This window comes from Xiphophorus hellerii, chromosome 22 (genome assembly GCF_003331165.1).
Source record: "Xiphophorus hellerii strain 12219 chromosome 22, Xiphophorus_hellerii-4.1, whole genome shotgun sequence".
Taxonomy (NCBI): domain Eukaryota; kingdom Metazoa; phylum Chordata; class Actinopteri; order Cyprinodontiformes; family Poeciliidae; genus Xiphophorus; species Xiphophorus hellerii.
This window is the reverse complement of record NC_045693.1, coordinates 12,357,782-12,373,886: the sequence shown is the minus strand read 5'-3', so window position 1 is coordinate 12,373,886 and position 16,105 is coordinate 12,357,782. Positions and strand designations below refer to the sequence as shown.

General features: G+C 37.3%; 1 protein-coding gene across 3 annotated transcripts; it reads right to left on the bottom strand.

The window, feature by feature from the left end:
- Positions 1-2,938: 2,938 nt before the first annotated feature.
- Positions 2,939-10,265, bottom strand: agpat4 (1-acylglycerol-3-phosphate O-acyltransferase 4 (lysophosphatidic acid acyltransferase, delta)). 3 transcript variants are annotated; one of them, XM_032553052.1, is made up of 9 exons: positions 10,058-10,265; positions 8,298-8,479; positions 7,637-7,806; positions 7,387-7,548; positions 7,121-7,274; positions 6,854-6,956; positions 6,681-6,756; positions 4,684-4,882; positions 2,939-3,624 (listed from the first exon to the last, which is right to left on the bottom strand). In XM_032553052.1, exons 2-9 carry the CDS (start codon positions 8,473-8,475, stop codon positions 3,533-3,535), a joined length of 1,134 nt encoding a protein of 377 aa, XP_032408943.1. In that variant the 5' UTR covers positions 8,476-8,479; positions 10,058-10,265; the 3' UTR covers positions 2,939-3,532. The 3 variants fall into 3 exon arrangements, with proteins under 3 accessions (XP_032408943.1, XP_032408942.1, XP_032408944.1); XM_032553051.1 differs by having other exon boundaries at positions 8,298-8,482; positions 10,058-10,264; XM_032553053.1 differs by having other exon boundaries at positions 8,298-8,379; positions 10,058-10,263.
- Positions 10,266-16,105: the final 5,840 nt, after the last annotated feature.

Below are 16,105 nucleotides of genomic sequence, written 5' to 3'. Positions count from 1 at the left end.
CTGAGTGGCTTCATAGAAAACACTAGTGAACAAACAAACAAAAAAACACTCCTGCAGGATAGGGACCAACATTGTGAAAATGTTTAAGTCATTGTTGGGTTGTAAAGTAATATCTAATGCTTTGAAAACCTTGCAAAGCACTGTTCAATCTACATGTGAAAATGAGAAGAGCTTGGCACAACTGCAAACCTGCAGTGACAAACACCTGATCCTACAGGCTTTGGCAAGAACAGGATTAATCAGAAAGGAGGCTCGTGGTAACACATTTCAGATTCTGTAGACAGCACAATGATTGATTATAAATCTGGAATTAATAGAAGACTAGGAACAAGATAATCCATTAGAAGTACGTACTATTCACAGTTTGCCACAAACTGCATCACATGGAAAAAACATTTTTTTGTCAGATGAGACCAAAATTGCACTTTCTACTCTACGTGCAAGATGTGTGACTGAAAACTAACACTGCACACCACCTTAAATATAATATTTCTACCATGAGACAAGGCATTAGCAGAATCATTGTGGGATGAATTGATCTAGTATAAAAGCGATGTCTATTGCCCCTGTCTCCTTTTGGAGACATCCAGGCATTACACCTCAGTTCTTTTTCTTTTCCAGTCATGTAATTGTAATCTTGTGCTTGCGGTCACTGTTTTCTGTCTGCCCTTACTTTCTAAAAGGCTTCACCTGATGGACAGATGGCCTTTCATGTGACAATGGAAAATTTTAGTGTAGAAAAAAAAACCCTCCCTTGTGATTGTTTTGACAACTGCTAGCTACCATGGTGCAATGACTCCAAAACAAGCCAAAATCATCCCCCACACCTCTTCCTGATGTCGGTGCGTGAGGTGTTAGTACTGATATATTTCAGTTTAGCTCTGTGTATTATGACCAAACAGCTGAACACAATCGCTTCAAATGCCTTGTCGTTTATTCAGTTTATGCAGCTTTATAACTCTAAGCTGTGCCGCTATACTCTATTTCGAGCATAAAGACTATCTCTTAGCAACTCATCCAGAAAAAACAATACATGTTCAGTCTTTATCTGAACTTTAACATCTTAACTGATAGTGACAGAGCCTTGGATCTGATCAAATAGATTTCAAGTAAATGTGGCTTCTTAATTTTTTGGTTACTATGAAATAGTAAAAATGGAATCAGTTATTTGAACCTTGCCTTACATTTTAGCTCAGTTTTTTATATTTATATGTATAAAAACTGATTATGAATCGCATGTCTCAATGACGTTAGGATCTGAGCAATTCCAGGCAATGTTCCAAAATTTTACTGCTCTATGGTCTTTGAACGGCTTTATTATCACTTTTCCCTCATAAAACAGTCCCAGATCATCTTATTGCACCTGAATTGTTGGAAGAAGTTGCTTTTTAAGGAAGTTTTTTTTTTGTGTGTCCATCGGATAGATTCTATCAGGATGCTTCACATTTGGCACAACAGGTTTTGAGGTCAAACCTACTTTTTCCACTTCAGGCAAATGATTTTCTCAGACGCTCCTAAGAATTGAAAGAATGACTCATCAGAAGAAGAAAAAGACCTTTGCACTTTCTGATCGAAGGTTGAATAAACTCTGCATTGGTAGCAATGCAATTCTGCAGCAAAGTCAACAAGAAATGGTTCTGTGTCGATTGGGCTGTAGTGAATATTCGGAACCCTTCTCTGTAATTTGACCTCACTTCCAATTTTTCTTAGATTTTTAGGCCACTTTGATGAAAAGCAATAACACCATCATCACAATCTGATATTTTCAAGTCTGTCTGACTCTTTTATAGTAACTCAGCTGTTGAATATACTGATTCAACAGCTGTTTCAAATATTACCTGAAATTAAAGATCCGAACCACCGCTCTATAGCAAGTCCAGCGGAATTTAGGGCAATTTGACCAACTCCAGCTTCAAGAGGACAAATGAGTGTTTTGGGACCTGTAGTTAAATATTAACAGTCAGTAATACAGATATCCGCACCTCTCACCCACAAGCATCACCTGAGTTACAGGAAAAGACTTTTCCACTACTGAAGTAGGAGGCACTTGAACTGAGAGCTCACGAGTTGCTGGAGGGCTTTCATGTTGCAAAAACCTGTAAGACAGCCACTTCCTTATAACAAACGCCTGACTAAGAGAAGTGATACCAGGATTCACTCCCACAACAACCTTTCAGCTCTTGCTTAGTGTTTTTCTAAGGCTTGTCATCAACTCTTCCCACCAGGACTTAATAACAGTGTTTCAGAAATAAAAACTCTGGTGATGATGACTGTTGTCAAGTTGTAACGATCTCCAGACATGCCACTGCCCTTGCACTTGGGAGTAAGGTTCAACAATGGCAACAAAATAAAAGAAATAATAAAAAAACACCTTACCCTCCCTAAACCACAGACTGCATTTGACTCAACTCGACTCTTGTGCAATCCTGGACGCTTTTGTAAGCTCTAAGCAAACTGTCTAGTGTTTTAACCATAAACAAACCAATGCTAATGTGAGGCTTATTTTAGCATGCAACAACTGCATTCAACAATCACAATGAGTAAACGTCTGTGTTTTATGTTTTCTCAGTATAAACACTGCAGTTAATGAAAACCAAACTTACAGCTGAATCAAGTCAATTGTACGAGAAAACCTGTTAGACATCACACAGCGGGCAGTGGTTCACTTTCTGGCAGGATGGCAACTCCAAACATGCAGCCAGACCGGTAATAAACTAGCTTTGATCAGGGAAGTCAAAAGAGCAGCTCAACAGTGATTTTATGGCTCCCGAAAACAGTTCAAGAATGAAATAAATTGGACCTGCCAGTACATGCATTTTAGTTACATTTTTACCAAGAAAAATAACAGATCAAAGCATATTCGTGTTTTAGAATGTCCCAATCAAAGTACACCTTTCGTGTGCGGTCTACTGCATAAAATTCTAATAAAACGCACAAATTGTAGTTTCAACAAAAATGAAGTCTTTATTAATATTTTTGAAATTCAATATGTCTTAAAATAAGGTCGAGCTGAAAAAGCTATAAGAGCATCTACTGCATTTGCATGTTGAGTTTGATTCTCATCTTTATTGTTTAGGTTCAAGTGTCAACTCAAAGCCTTCGGGGAGCATTGATGCTGTTGGCTGATTTTACTGGAGCAAGAACAAAAAAATTAAGAGAAAAAGGCCCACTGATGCTGAACAAAACCTCCACAAAAAACATTTAACATGTAACATTGCATCACTATCTCAAAGTACAAATGACATTTGATGTACACTTCAGTCGAAGAGGTAGTCTACATTTGACTTATTGCAATTTCAGTGAAGATATCTCCTTGGTACTGTTAAAATATTTCCACTCATAAATTAACCCACACCATGTTTCCATTTCTGCAACTTCCATTTTAGCTTCTTTAGCACAGCCTTAAGCCTGGCCATGAAACAGGCCTATACTTGTTATACCAGTCAAGCTGCTGTTCACCTAGCGTTTATGCGTCTGGCAGCTTCCAAGTCTGTGAATCTCCACAAAGCAGCCCGGAAGACAGCAGAAATCCTTAATTGTTGTTTAGAGGAGCAGCCTTAATCCCATAGTTTGAGCTTTTGTCAATCTCAGTCTGGCCAATCATCCAGCGCATTCCCATTGACACTGTAAGAAAAAAAGAGCTTATTTATAATGCTACTGCATCAGGTCAGTGTCAACAGATTTTGTAAATAATATTTTTATTTCCACAGAAAATGCATTTTTAATGACTATTTCCAAAACTCTCCCTTGACAAGAGATTTAGATGGCTTAATTTGTTCCTATAAAGTATTAAATTAGTTGTCACTTGTGTTAACACTGACATTTTTGTTTTAACAAGTCACATCATCAAATGTTTAATAACGAGTTGACATCTGAACGTTTGTTATTTTAATTTCAGTAACACTGGGAAGAGCATTCCATTTATTGTGAAAATGTTGTGAAGCAACATCCTTCTCATGAGCTCATGGTGTTACAGAAATATTTTTTGGTTTACTCCTTAATCAGATGGATGACTATCTTACTTTGTGAAATAAACACATGCCTGAATGTTATTAAGAACATGCGCCGCATACAGAGACATCAATATTTACAAAAAATGGGAACTTACACTGGGGGATGTCAAATCTGCTGCTAGCAAAATGTTTGAACAGAAAAGAGCTGGTTAATTTGAGAGATTGTTTACTACAACTAAATTCTGAAAACGTGTACAACTTAATAAATTAGAAAATCTATATATTTTTAAAAAATGTGAAAAAAATATGTTATTTGGATTAAATACACAGAGTGAAATATATACCAAGTTATTTAAGTAAGTATGGCTGACATTAAATGAAAAAGCAGATTAAGCTTCCTAGAAAATTAAAAAATACTACTTAAGTTTAACAAAAACACCTTAAGTACAGAAAGGCTATGTTATACACTATGCAATTGTGAGGAGAACTGACTGCTACAATTGGTCACCAGACAGGCAAAAACTGAATGCTAAAGAAGCTGGCTCCTTGCAGGGTGTTGAATCTTAATATATCAATGGATAGTTGAGTGGAAGGAAAATGTGTTGTAGAAAAAGTTGTACAAGAAACAGGAAGTCTTGAGAGAATGTTTTTTTTTTACTGAATGACTAAACCAAATGTTTGTCGATAACCTAATCTATTGAGATTACGTCTGGAAAGGTCTGAAACCAACCTGCAGAGCACACAACCACAGCTGCGGCAATGGTGAGCACTGATCCAGAGCTGAGCATTTGGGCGATTAGGAGACCTAGAGGGTAAAGGACCACGCAGGACCAGAAGAGCCAGTTGATCAGGGACCATGGCCGACGTGGAGGGCTCATGATGGGGCCAGGGAAATGCCCCGTCTGTGCGTACTGCTCCTGAAAGTCATCCTGTTCACACAGAAACACAGCTCGACATGAGCCTTCTTAGTAGAATGAATAGCTTGTTTTTACAGCCATGTTGCATGTTCATGGGTTTGTCTTAGCACAAACCCTGTCCACCCCCGACACACTGAACAACATCAGTTTCACCATGTTTAGCTCACTGAGATAAGTAAAGAAAGGTAGAGACTACCAGTGTTTATAGCAGAGTCAGGACTTCTATTGTCAACCTACAGAGTCTCCATAGATGTAAAAAACATAGAACATTTGTTCTCCAGAAATGGTGTAATCATAAGCATCCTTGATCAATATTTCTGTGTGACGACCCGAGTGAGAAAAAGATGACTGAATTCACTGCACGACCTTACAGTCTTCAAAGCAAGATTTACTGTAGTTTACATTTCTAAATACAGTAAATGAACATACCTTGCATGGACAGTACAAGAGGACACCTCCATTATTACAACGTCTAGCATACATAGAGGTCACTTTTCTGTTTATTTTGCCAGTTTGTTTTTGCTGCGCATACAGATTTAAAATGGTTTATTAAAAGACTTTCAAAGCTGTTTTGGTCAGAGGCCTGAATGCCAATGAGAGACAGCCAAACTGTAGATTTTGAGTTACGTTACAGACCATCATGTTGCAGCAGAAGTTTTTGTTATCATCTGCTTTCTTACAATTAAGCATTTGTTTCCCGAATCAAAGTTTTTATGTGAACCCATTCTACATTTTTGTGGTGAAAAACTTGATATGAAATTGTTTGTTCTTAGTCTGCAACATGCTCCTGTGGGGGTCAAAAAAAGGTCTTTGCTTTTATGGCCTTCCTACGAAAAAGTTTGAGAGATTTCGACTGAACCTCAATGACTCATATTGACCACCCTTTCAAAAAAGCTTTCCAGATGGACAGGAAAAAAATCCCAGGAGGAAAAAGCTTTTTTTATTATTTTTTATAACTACTACTGTTTTAGATACATCAACTCTTTTTCCGCAACGATTGTCTTTTTTATTAGTTATTGTTTAATGAGTTGGTCTAGTACAGGCAGTATGACTTTATTGCATGTGGAATCATTACACAAACAAGCACTTCTACTGTATTTTTAAATAAAGAAGTCTACCTTCTTAAATTCAAATGCATAACCTGTGATTTTTTTGTGTATAATCTATAAGATTCTGTATTGAATTGCCTTTCCTTTTGTCTGACTTTGAATCAACTGTGAACAGAACTAGAGGAAAACATCACTTCTTTTCTTTTAGAGCCTCACATCGGGCAATACAGCAGAATCACGGATGCCTCGTAGTTTGTTATATGAACTGAAATGTCATAACCTGGTCCCCTTCTGTTTAAATATTGATATCAATACTTAATATCTTATTATTGTTTACTGGAATCTTATGTGATGGACGCTCATTTACAAGATGTGCAAGATGTACCAAGATGTGTAGGGATTTCCCAAAAAACTAGCATTCTGGAAAACTTAGGTGCATTTATGTCTTAATTGAAGTAAAATATTCCAATTGAATAAAGAAAAGAAATTGCTACTTTGATGATAATTTGATCAATAATATTCTGATTGGATGACATTTGAGTCAAGCCTTTGTTTAGGATCAAAAACAATAATGACAACAACAGCATAAAAGCACTAACCAGGACAGGCTGACTGACCTTTAACCTTCTTAGATAATACTGTAAACATATCTGATTCATTGGTTTATAGGCATATAATATGTAATATGAATATTACTTTCCAACTAAAGCTACATGTATTTTAACCTACTTATGTCTTCTTTTTAAATCCCTAGCACTCACCTTTTCTTGGTAAAGTTTGTGTAGCCAGGCGGCACACTCCGCCTCATCTTCTGGAACGGACTCTAGAGGAATTCTCCTACATTAGACAGGAAGGAGACAGGCCACCAATCACCCAAACAGGAATCATAAAGCTATAATCTTGCCCTGCACAGGCATACATCATTTTGACCTACCTGACATATAAATCTGCATGATATTTCTTTCCATTAATAATCCCAAGAAGAGTTGGTACTTCATTGTTCCTGAAGTTTAGTGTTGAATCGTAAATAGCTGCAGCTGCACCAGGGAAGCACAAAGCAGCAGTTCACTAGACGAGGTGACTCATTTGCACATTTATCTGGCTTTTCCCACATTCAAACAAGGCTTGCAGTATGGCCATTTCTGACGACGCCATGCAAAAAAAAAAAGAAAGAAAAAGAAAACTGCTGCCAGATACTCACCAGTCCCCCTGAGGTTTTGGACAGTTACATAAAATCCTTTGGTTCTGGGAAGAAGATGGTACTTGAGTTTAGGTAAACCTTTGCTTTCAGCTATTTGCATGCTGAACTGGTGTTTTTTTGGGGTAAAGCGTGTTCCTTCACAGAAAAGCAGGAACTTGTGGGAGAAAAAAAAATGTTTTCAGGCATTTCCCAAACATTTCCTGATTGAAAGATATTAATGTGTCATCTTGATCTGGGAAAAAAAATCCCCCCAGGCTGAAACCCACCCAGTAGTTTTCAGGGTAATCCCGCAGTTTCTGAAGGCTCTGAGCCACAGTTGTCCGGTCCTCCTCCCACTTCCTTTTGCAGAAAACTATCTCGAGGAAATACCACATCCAGCCAATCACTGGAACATAGGCCAGCTCCCTTTTGGCCAAAACCTTTGAACTCTGGAAGTTTACAGCATAATATTTTTGTTTAAGGTTGAACACAGAACTTTAAACAAACTTTTTGGTTCTCAGCAGAATTTCGCTTTACCCCAAGAACTCCAAATCTCTCACAGAAGGTCCAGCCACAAAGAAAGTCTATCTCAAAAGTGTGGTTTAGGACCACAATAGCATTCTCTTTTCCATAGAGTGGGTAGCGCTTTGGATCGGTGTAAAGCGTGCATTCTGTCCCAGACCACCACTCTAGGGCAGCTACCATCTCTAAAGATTATAGAGACACAGTCACACAAACAGGCAAAAATAGGTGTACAATTTAACAAGAAATATGATGGAGGGGGTTAAATATTAATCATTTGAATTAAATGTAATGTTTAATTATGCATTCTACAGAAACATTTTGATGAGGAAGCTGATTTAGTTAACTGTTGGCTACTTTCATTCATCTTGTGCATCTTGAATTTCATTTAAATATCTTTTCACAATAAGATTCTGCACAGAAATATTGATGCAAATCTTCCTGGACAGGACTTATGTATATTGTTATAACTTTAATGATTTAATTCCAACATTGTCTTGTCAGTGTACTTGCTTCTTAAAGCTACCTTAAACTTTTACAATAACGTTCGTGCAGCATTGCATTTTTTACCTCACTTGTTGCAACATCAGCTTCTTCCTCCAGAAGCAAAGCAAACAAAGAAACAACAGAAAACACATTACAGTATCATCTTTGTTGCAGGGAGGTCAGTACTTACGACTTGCGATGCAGTAGGCCAGTCTGATATTTATCTTGCGGGCCAGCTGCTTACTGACCAGCCACAGAGGTAAGGTGCAGATCTGTATCAGATTGACAATAAGTCCGCTCACCAGGAACACATAGCACATGATCAGGTGGCACAAAAATTGGGATTTTAAAAACTGCAGCAGCCCCATCCTTCTGCTAAAGAGAAAAAGTTTAAAACAAAAATAATTATGTAGCAACATATTTCCTTTTTTTTTTTTTTAAATCATACAAGACTATCAGCTGGGTCTCTAGGCCATCACTGCACACAATGCATTGCAAAAGTATCAGAACCACAGATTTCAATGTATTTCATTTCAATTTTATGTGACAAACTCAAGATAATTCATCTTCTGAGGTGCAAATACTTTTTTCTTTTTAATTTCCTTACAATTTATTTTCTTTACCTCATAAAATGATACAGTGAAAATAACTGCTTCCAGAAATTAACAAAGCAATATCCAAAGCTACATCTATGTAAATCAAAGCAGCAGCCAATAGATTTGTGGAACTGTGGATAAGCTGCAAAGCTCTTGAAGCTCAAGTGGGAGAATCTGATCATGATCAGATCTTCTTTAGTTGTGCATTCAGTGTGTCTGACCATTTTAGAAGAAGAAGCAATAAGACAAAGCCTTTGTTAAACAAAAGCCATAAGAAGTTCTGTTTGCAGGGGACATGGCAAACATGCAGAATAAGGAGCTCAGGTCAGATGAGACCAAAAGTTAACATTTTGGATACTCGCAGAATGCTGTGTGGTGAAAAACCAACATTGCACACCACAGTGACCATTGTCATCACCATCCTTAGAGATGGTGGTGGCAGCATTATGTTGTGAGGATGTTCTTCTTTATGGAGAAACAAATCTGACCAGATGGAAGACGGATGGAAGAAATAAAGGACAATCCAGGAATAAAACTTGTTAGATGCTGCAAAAGACTTGAGGCTGGTGAGGAACTTCAGCTTCCAGCAGCATAATGACCCACAACATACAGCAACAGCAACCATAGAATAATTTAGATCAAAGCATATTTTGTCGGTTAAAATCGCCCAGTCAAACTCTGGACCTAAATCCAATTGGACTTCTACAACTAATTTGACAGAGCTTGAGCTATTTGTCACCTTGCAATTGCAACTGCGGGGAAAGATGGTTTTATAACGCACTGACTCATTTAATGACGACACACTTCTCAAAGTTGCATTAAAGAAATATTGTGAAACGTCATGCATCATTTCTCCTCCACTTTAGCAGTACACTACTGTGTGTTGGTCTATCACAACAATAAGATTCACTGAAGTGTGTAGGCGCAATGTGACAAAACGCAAAAAAGTTCAATAAGTATGAACACTATTGCAAAGCGCTGTCTGCCGTTTTATTTCATAAAAAGTTTCTTTCAACTTTGTTTAATGAATGAAGCATTTGAACGGAGCCGTGACCTGACAGCCAATTACAGATCAAACATTTGCTCGGAAGAGAACACATGACTTGGAATGGAATGAGAAATTGTAACCGTGAACGCAACTAACAACTTTTGTGTGGCTTTGTAATTTCCTTAAGGGAAAATTGTTTAAACACTTGCTGTTATTGTTGCCTGGACAGAGACCCAAGTTTAACATCTGTTTCGGATATGGTTTACAAAACAACCTGTGTTTATACGAGCATTTCAATATTCAATATCTCAGTCTGGGAAGAAAGAAAAACCAACTTATTTATAAATTGTCCTGAATGAATCTCACCTTCAGGTGAAACAAACAAATGCCCTTCTATCCTCCAGTAATCCTGCCTCGGAGACCTTCCACTCCCAAAAACAATACAAAAGAATCATTGAAGATTTATGCCACCGGGATTTTTCAGCTTTTCCTCTTCAGACTTATGTCATGATTACTTCACCGTGATGTGGGTTCATCACCCCACTGACTGGTGACTGTTAACACTTCCCAACATGTGCCGCCACACCCATTGAAAAGCCACGCCTGAATTGAAAATATAACGACGTCCGTGTCCGCGTGCGCGGACGTCGTTACTTTCCAGATCGCTTGGATCAAACAAAGATTGTCTATTTCTGTTACTGAAGCGTATTTACCCCGGAAATCCGAAGTCGCCATAATAACAACTATTGTAAAGAAAACAAAAATAACCCCTGTTTTTACATTTGACCCACCAACTGATGTTAATTATTACATTGTTAGGTAATTTTTAGTGTATAGCATTTGATTAACATTATAGTTCCATGTTTTTATGCAAAGTTCGCAATGTTTTCCGTTGCTGATGTATGTTTATTTGTCCGGAAAAATATATATAACAGAGTGAGACTTCTGTAAATGTTCTTCTTCTTTGCTTTGGCTCTATTTGGTCACAGGAAAGGCACGAGTCGAAGTGCAGGATATGCGCTGTTTCGTTTTTTTTTTCTTTTCTTTTCTTGAGTTTTGATTATTATTAAACGAAATTGTTAAGGAAATTATGATCGGTAAACGCCTGCTGAAGTATTCAAATAGCTTCGAATAGTTATGAAAATAACTTGGCAAAATTTTACGTAAAGTTTACAAACTGAAGATTTTGCTAAAAAAAAAAAAAAAAGAAAGAAAAGTTTATGAAATGAAAAGTAAATTAGATACTCATCATTCACAAAAAAGAAAGGCAATGCGATGCATCTTAATAACTAAAATTAAAATCATCCTATGTATTTTCCACTTTCAGACACTAGGGGGAAATAAAGATGCATTAAACCCATTTCCACCAACGCACGCAAATTTTGTCTGCAAAAGATATGACTCATTTGGATGTTATCTTCACTCCAAATCAAACAATATTTTGTAGGTTTTCTTTGTAACGCGAACCCGCCCGAGTGGATTGTAATGGGTCTTGTATTTCATTTTGAGAGGAGGCTCACTGGGAAGTATTTCTAAACTCTCTTTTTAAAGATCCCACATTGCCAACTAATGACTGCAGTGGTCCGAACGTACCGTGAAGTGGTTCAGGAAACTCTCCGTGTTCAAACAGCAAACCCAAAGCATGAAGGGGCTCAAAGGAATAACGTTTAAGCAGTGCAAAACGTTTTGTTACTGGCGTGATCGAGTGCAGCAGTTTCACACAGTGTCAAGTGAGGAACATAATTAAAAACTGCCTCAGTTATCTGAAATTCCTTTTACTTCATGATGTGGCCAAAGACAACATTAAAGGCTGACTTCTATGACACAGTAAACACCCTTTATTACAATTACTCATAACGGACTTTTTATTTCAGTTGTTTATGGACAAACCTCTATTTCTAAACTATAGTGCTTGTGATGGGGCTTACGTTTACATATCACATTTAAATATTTCTGGAAAATCCAAGAAAATGAGGTCACAATTTGAGAAGTTTCCACTCTGACATGATTTGTGTCTTAATGAAGTGGATTCTAAAAAAATCCATGTCTGTTTGTCTCACATCAAGGGAGAATCAAAACAAATATCAAAGACCTCAACAAAATATTTAAAAAGAGCTGTGAGACTACAGGTTCAGTTTATCCCTCGGATGCATTTCTAAACCGTCTGGTGGGACCGCAGTCACTGGTACAAACAACAGCACGCAAGTGTGAACACCTTGGGAAATGGAAGGGACGTTCTATTTCCTGGAGCCAAAGTGCAAAGTAATTCCAGAAATGAGTCAGTTGAGGATTCTGGAGGAAATACTGTAGTTTTTAAACATACAGTAAAATAGCCAAATCCTTTTCTTCCAAGTTAAAAAAAAAAAAAGAAAAATTGCATGCAGACAAATACATTTTTGTTTCAAAAAAATACCTCCCACTGAGCTGGAACAAAATTTTTAACAAAATGTTGTAGCCATTTATTGCAGACATCATCATGTGGAGTGCTGTTGCAAGAAGATTTATTGAGGATATGTCAGTCAGAAAAAATATTACGACCACCTGCCTTGTGGTGGTAATTACTTGCAGCCAAACAAATCCCTAACCATTAAGGCATTGCCTTCTCTCTGGCCCTGAAGATGTGTGTTGTGATATCTGGCACCAAGATGTTAGCAGGAGTCTTGAAAGATGGGATGTGGGCCTTTATGGACCAGACTTGTTTGTTCAACACATCCCAAAGAAGGTGGAATGGATTGACGTGGACAGATTTAGCAACCCAAGCTCAAGGTTGTTTCTAAACCATTTCTGAAACATAATCAATGAAACATTAATCAACAACTTGATGTGTAACTATGGCAAAATGTAATGTTTCAATTGTAATGTTTTAAGCCTTACAGCACACCTTTAGAAAGTCGATGCTTAGATTTTGATAGTAGCACACCTCTTAAAGTTACAGATGAGCATGTCTTTGAACAACCAGACAGGAACTAGCAATGTCTTCCACCTGTACTGTGAGAGAAGGCTCGAAGCTACTCTTAATAACTCACAAACATACAGAGCTTGTTTTTAATCTAAACCACTGTAGGATATTTTCCAATGTCAAAGACCTAATATTTGGTGTTATTTAACTTTTTTTTTTTGCTTGGATTATGTTAAGTTTTTGAGTCAAGAGTTTTTGAAAGCAGGTTTGCTGCAAAGTATGTATGGCTGTGCATTTACGTTTACAGAAGACTGTAAAGATCCTTGTATGAATTTTATACCCTCACAAAAAGATGAGCTTTCCACTTTACATTTCTGCGTTCTGTAAGTTTGGAAATTACTTCAAAATCGGCATATTCAATCATTTAGATTGAAGGTGGCAAAAGCACAAACTGTTCACCATGTTCCACAAAAAAAAAAAACACTTAAGTGAAAACATGTCTTTTTACTGAGGCCAAGAAAGCGAGGGACAGCCTGAGTTTTCCTTACCTTTTTCAGTGAGAAAAAGTCATTTGATCCCGGGTAACAGAACCTAAAGATGTGAAGTGGAGACACATCTCTACAAGATGTTTCCCTTTTCCAGGAACAGTCATTTTCCATCGAATGAGTAATGTTTCACAGTTAAATCTGCCCTTTCTGGGCCCCCTCTCGGCACAGCAGGCTACTAGATAACATATAAGAGTCAAGTCATAACTTTAAGAGCAGAATTGAATGAATCCTTACCTCCCTCTTCTTAGTTATTCACCAGTGTTAAATCAAATAAAGCATGCATGGACATCAATTTTAAAGTTTCCTTTTTTTTTTTTTAATCAAAACCAAGGAGAAATGCAATAAAGCTGGACTGTAAACCAGAATAGTAAAATATCCACTTCGGTTTAATAAATCTGTGCAGTTACTTCTATAGCAACAGAACAACATTGGAGTAGCTTATTTGCGTATTTCTTATTACTTTAGTGGGAAGCATTATTTAGTCTTTAAAACAAATCCCTGGCTGCAGCTAACATTTTTTCAGTCATGAGGGTGACACAACTGGCCAAAGCAAACATTTTAAAGCCAGGACGAGCTACGCTTTTGGCCTGGCAACACAAGGCTGATCTGGACGAAGACACTATTCAAAAGATGTGCCAAGGATTAACTGAAATTGCAGCCTGAGTGTGATTTATAAGCCATTCTGCGTCATTTGACTGTGACAGGCTCTGACAAATTAATATGCCTTCAGCCCTCTCCACTACTCTTTAAGGTAATGGTTCCATTAGCAGATGTTTTTCGACATCCACTCAGATGCCGTTGGTCCCTCATGAGAAAGATATTTTTTATGCTCCTCATTATCGTAATGATGTGAACATATCTGATTTGGTAAGTTGTGCTGCCTCACAACAGTTACGAAACTGAAAAAAAAGTGGAAATGTGGAAGCAGAACAATGAACTCAAAACACATTTGAGTGAAAAGTTAAAGATTTTATTTGGTTAAATGATACAACCAGCTGCATGTCTTCTTAATACATCATAAAAACGCCGAGATCTAATTGCGAAAAGGCTGCTGCATTTGATCAAGTATTGCTGGATGACTACATGTTGGAATGCCATAAAATGAGATAATGCACTCAGATTTTCTAATCGTGTTCTCCTGAGCATTTTGACATATAGGAAAAAAGTGCAAATCAGAGAAAGTGACACCATAGATCAGGCCCTAAACTTTATTTGACTCGGTGTGTATGTACTGAGGCAGTAATGAGATCCCAATGCTTGTTTCCTCAGATGCTGGACCTAGTAGCACTGATCATGAAAGTGACCGTGGGCCCCAAAGACACATCCGACAGTCCGTAAAATGCTGGGAGGTTTTCTGGAGACACCTGTTCAACAGCTCTCAGGGGCCCATGCATAGGACCCACTGCGAAGGCCAAAAATTATAGGCCTGTGTGAAGTTATTTGATGTAACGCCATCACAGGGGTGAGTGAAACTCAAACACTAAACAGTTATGCAATAATATGAACCATTTCCAAACTTTCAGTCCAGCTTCATGCGACAGATGTGAGATTTGGAATTGAAACGCTTAACAAATCAGAAGGGATTTAACATGAACTGACAAACTGAACTCTGAACATTAAACCTACAGGGACTCGCAAAAGTATTCATATCTCTTGAATTTATCCACGTTTTGGGACAGCGTTTCGCTTCTTTTAATTTTTCCAAAACTTATCACTGGTTGATCTGCTGTCTTACTTGATCTTTGTGATGCTGTTTGTTCACTAACAAAAGAAACTTCAGCAGTCTTCACAGAACAGCTGCATTTATGCTGGGATAAAATTATACAGAGTTCACAACTTGGCAACCTCTAAAGTCAATTGATTGCCCTACGTTTTATTTAGGGGGATCAGAGAGAAGGTGTCTGAATGTAAATGCACACAAGGCTTATCATATTTTACTAAAAAAAAAAAAAAAAGAATCTGTAATCCATGTATCATTTTCCTTCCTCTCAACAGGCACTTTTTCCAGCCCATTAAATCCCTATAAATACACTGGAGTCTGTGGATGTGGAAAGGCTGAACCAGTATGAACTATGAAGTTTCTTGCAATGCACTGTCCAATTTAAATCTGCTACCTGGAGAAGATGAAGGTGGGAAGGATTGATCTGAAACACACACACGCATTGACCACGCATTGAATGCATGCTTAGCTTGTTGTGCTGCCTCTTGTGGCCAAATGCAGCTAAACAAACACACATTGCTCATGCAGCTTGTTTTCTGCATTACCATCATTATAAAAATTATTTTAATATACATTATGGAGACAGTTTGGAAGGTACAACTCATCTTGTTTCCTTTTTTAATATCTGAGTACTAAAAGGAGGCAAAATATTTCAAATGTTACATTATAAAATCTTGACTTTAAAACCAGGATTTTTGCTTAAGCACAAACAAGCACAGATATTTGAACACAAAATTCTTTGTGTTTAAAATTTTCTTTTGTTTTCACAGACAACCATTTGTGATATTTCCTCATGCCTCTGGATGGTAACAGAAACCCAAAGAAGTCTTATTTCTCACATGGGAACAAAAAGATGGAATAATTCCTGTGCGCTCTGCCCCACATGTACGGTGCAAAAATATAAAAAATATCAACATATATTAATCCTGTACATGTGGATTACTTACATATACAGGAGATATGTGATTTTCTAAAAAAAAAAAAAAACAATTTAAAAAGAAAAAAGTACAAAATAAGGCCTCAAGTGCCAATTGCACTGTTAAAACAGCCCTAAATTTAAGCAGTTTATTTGATACAGATCAGAGTATAGCATTAAACAATTTCTTATATTCTTAAATTAAAATTAAATATAACTGTTTCAATCGGAATTATTTCAAAGTGTGTATTTTACTGGAGTTGTCAAATGGGCCAAATATAAGCATGACAGGAGAAAACTTAGCAGAAATAACCATCTTCAAACAGCTTGC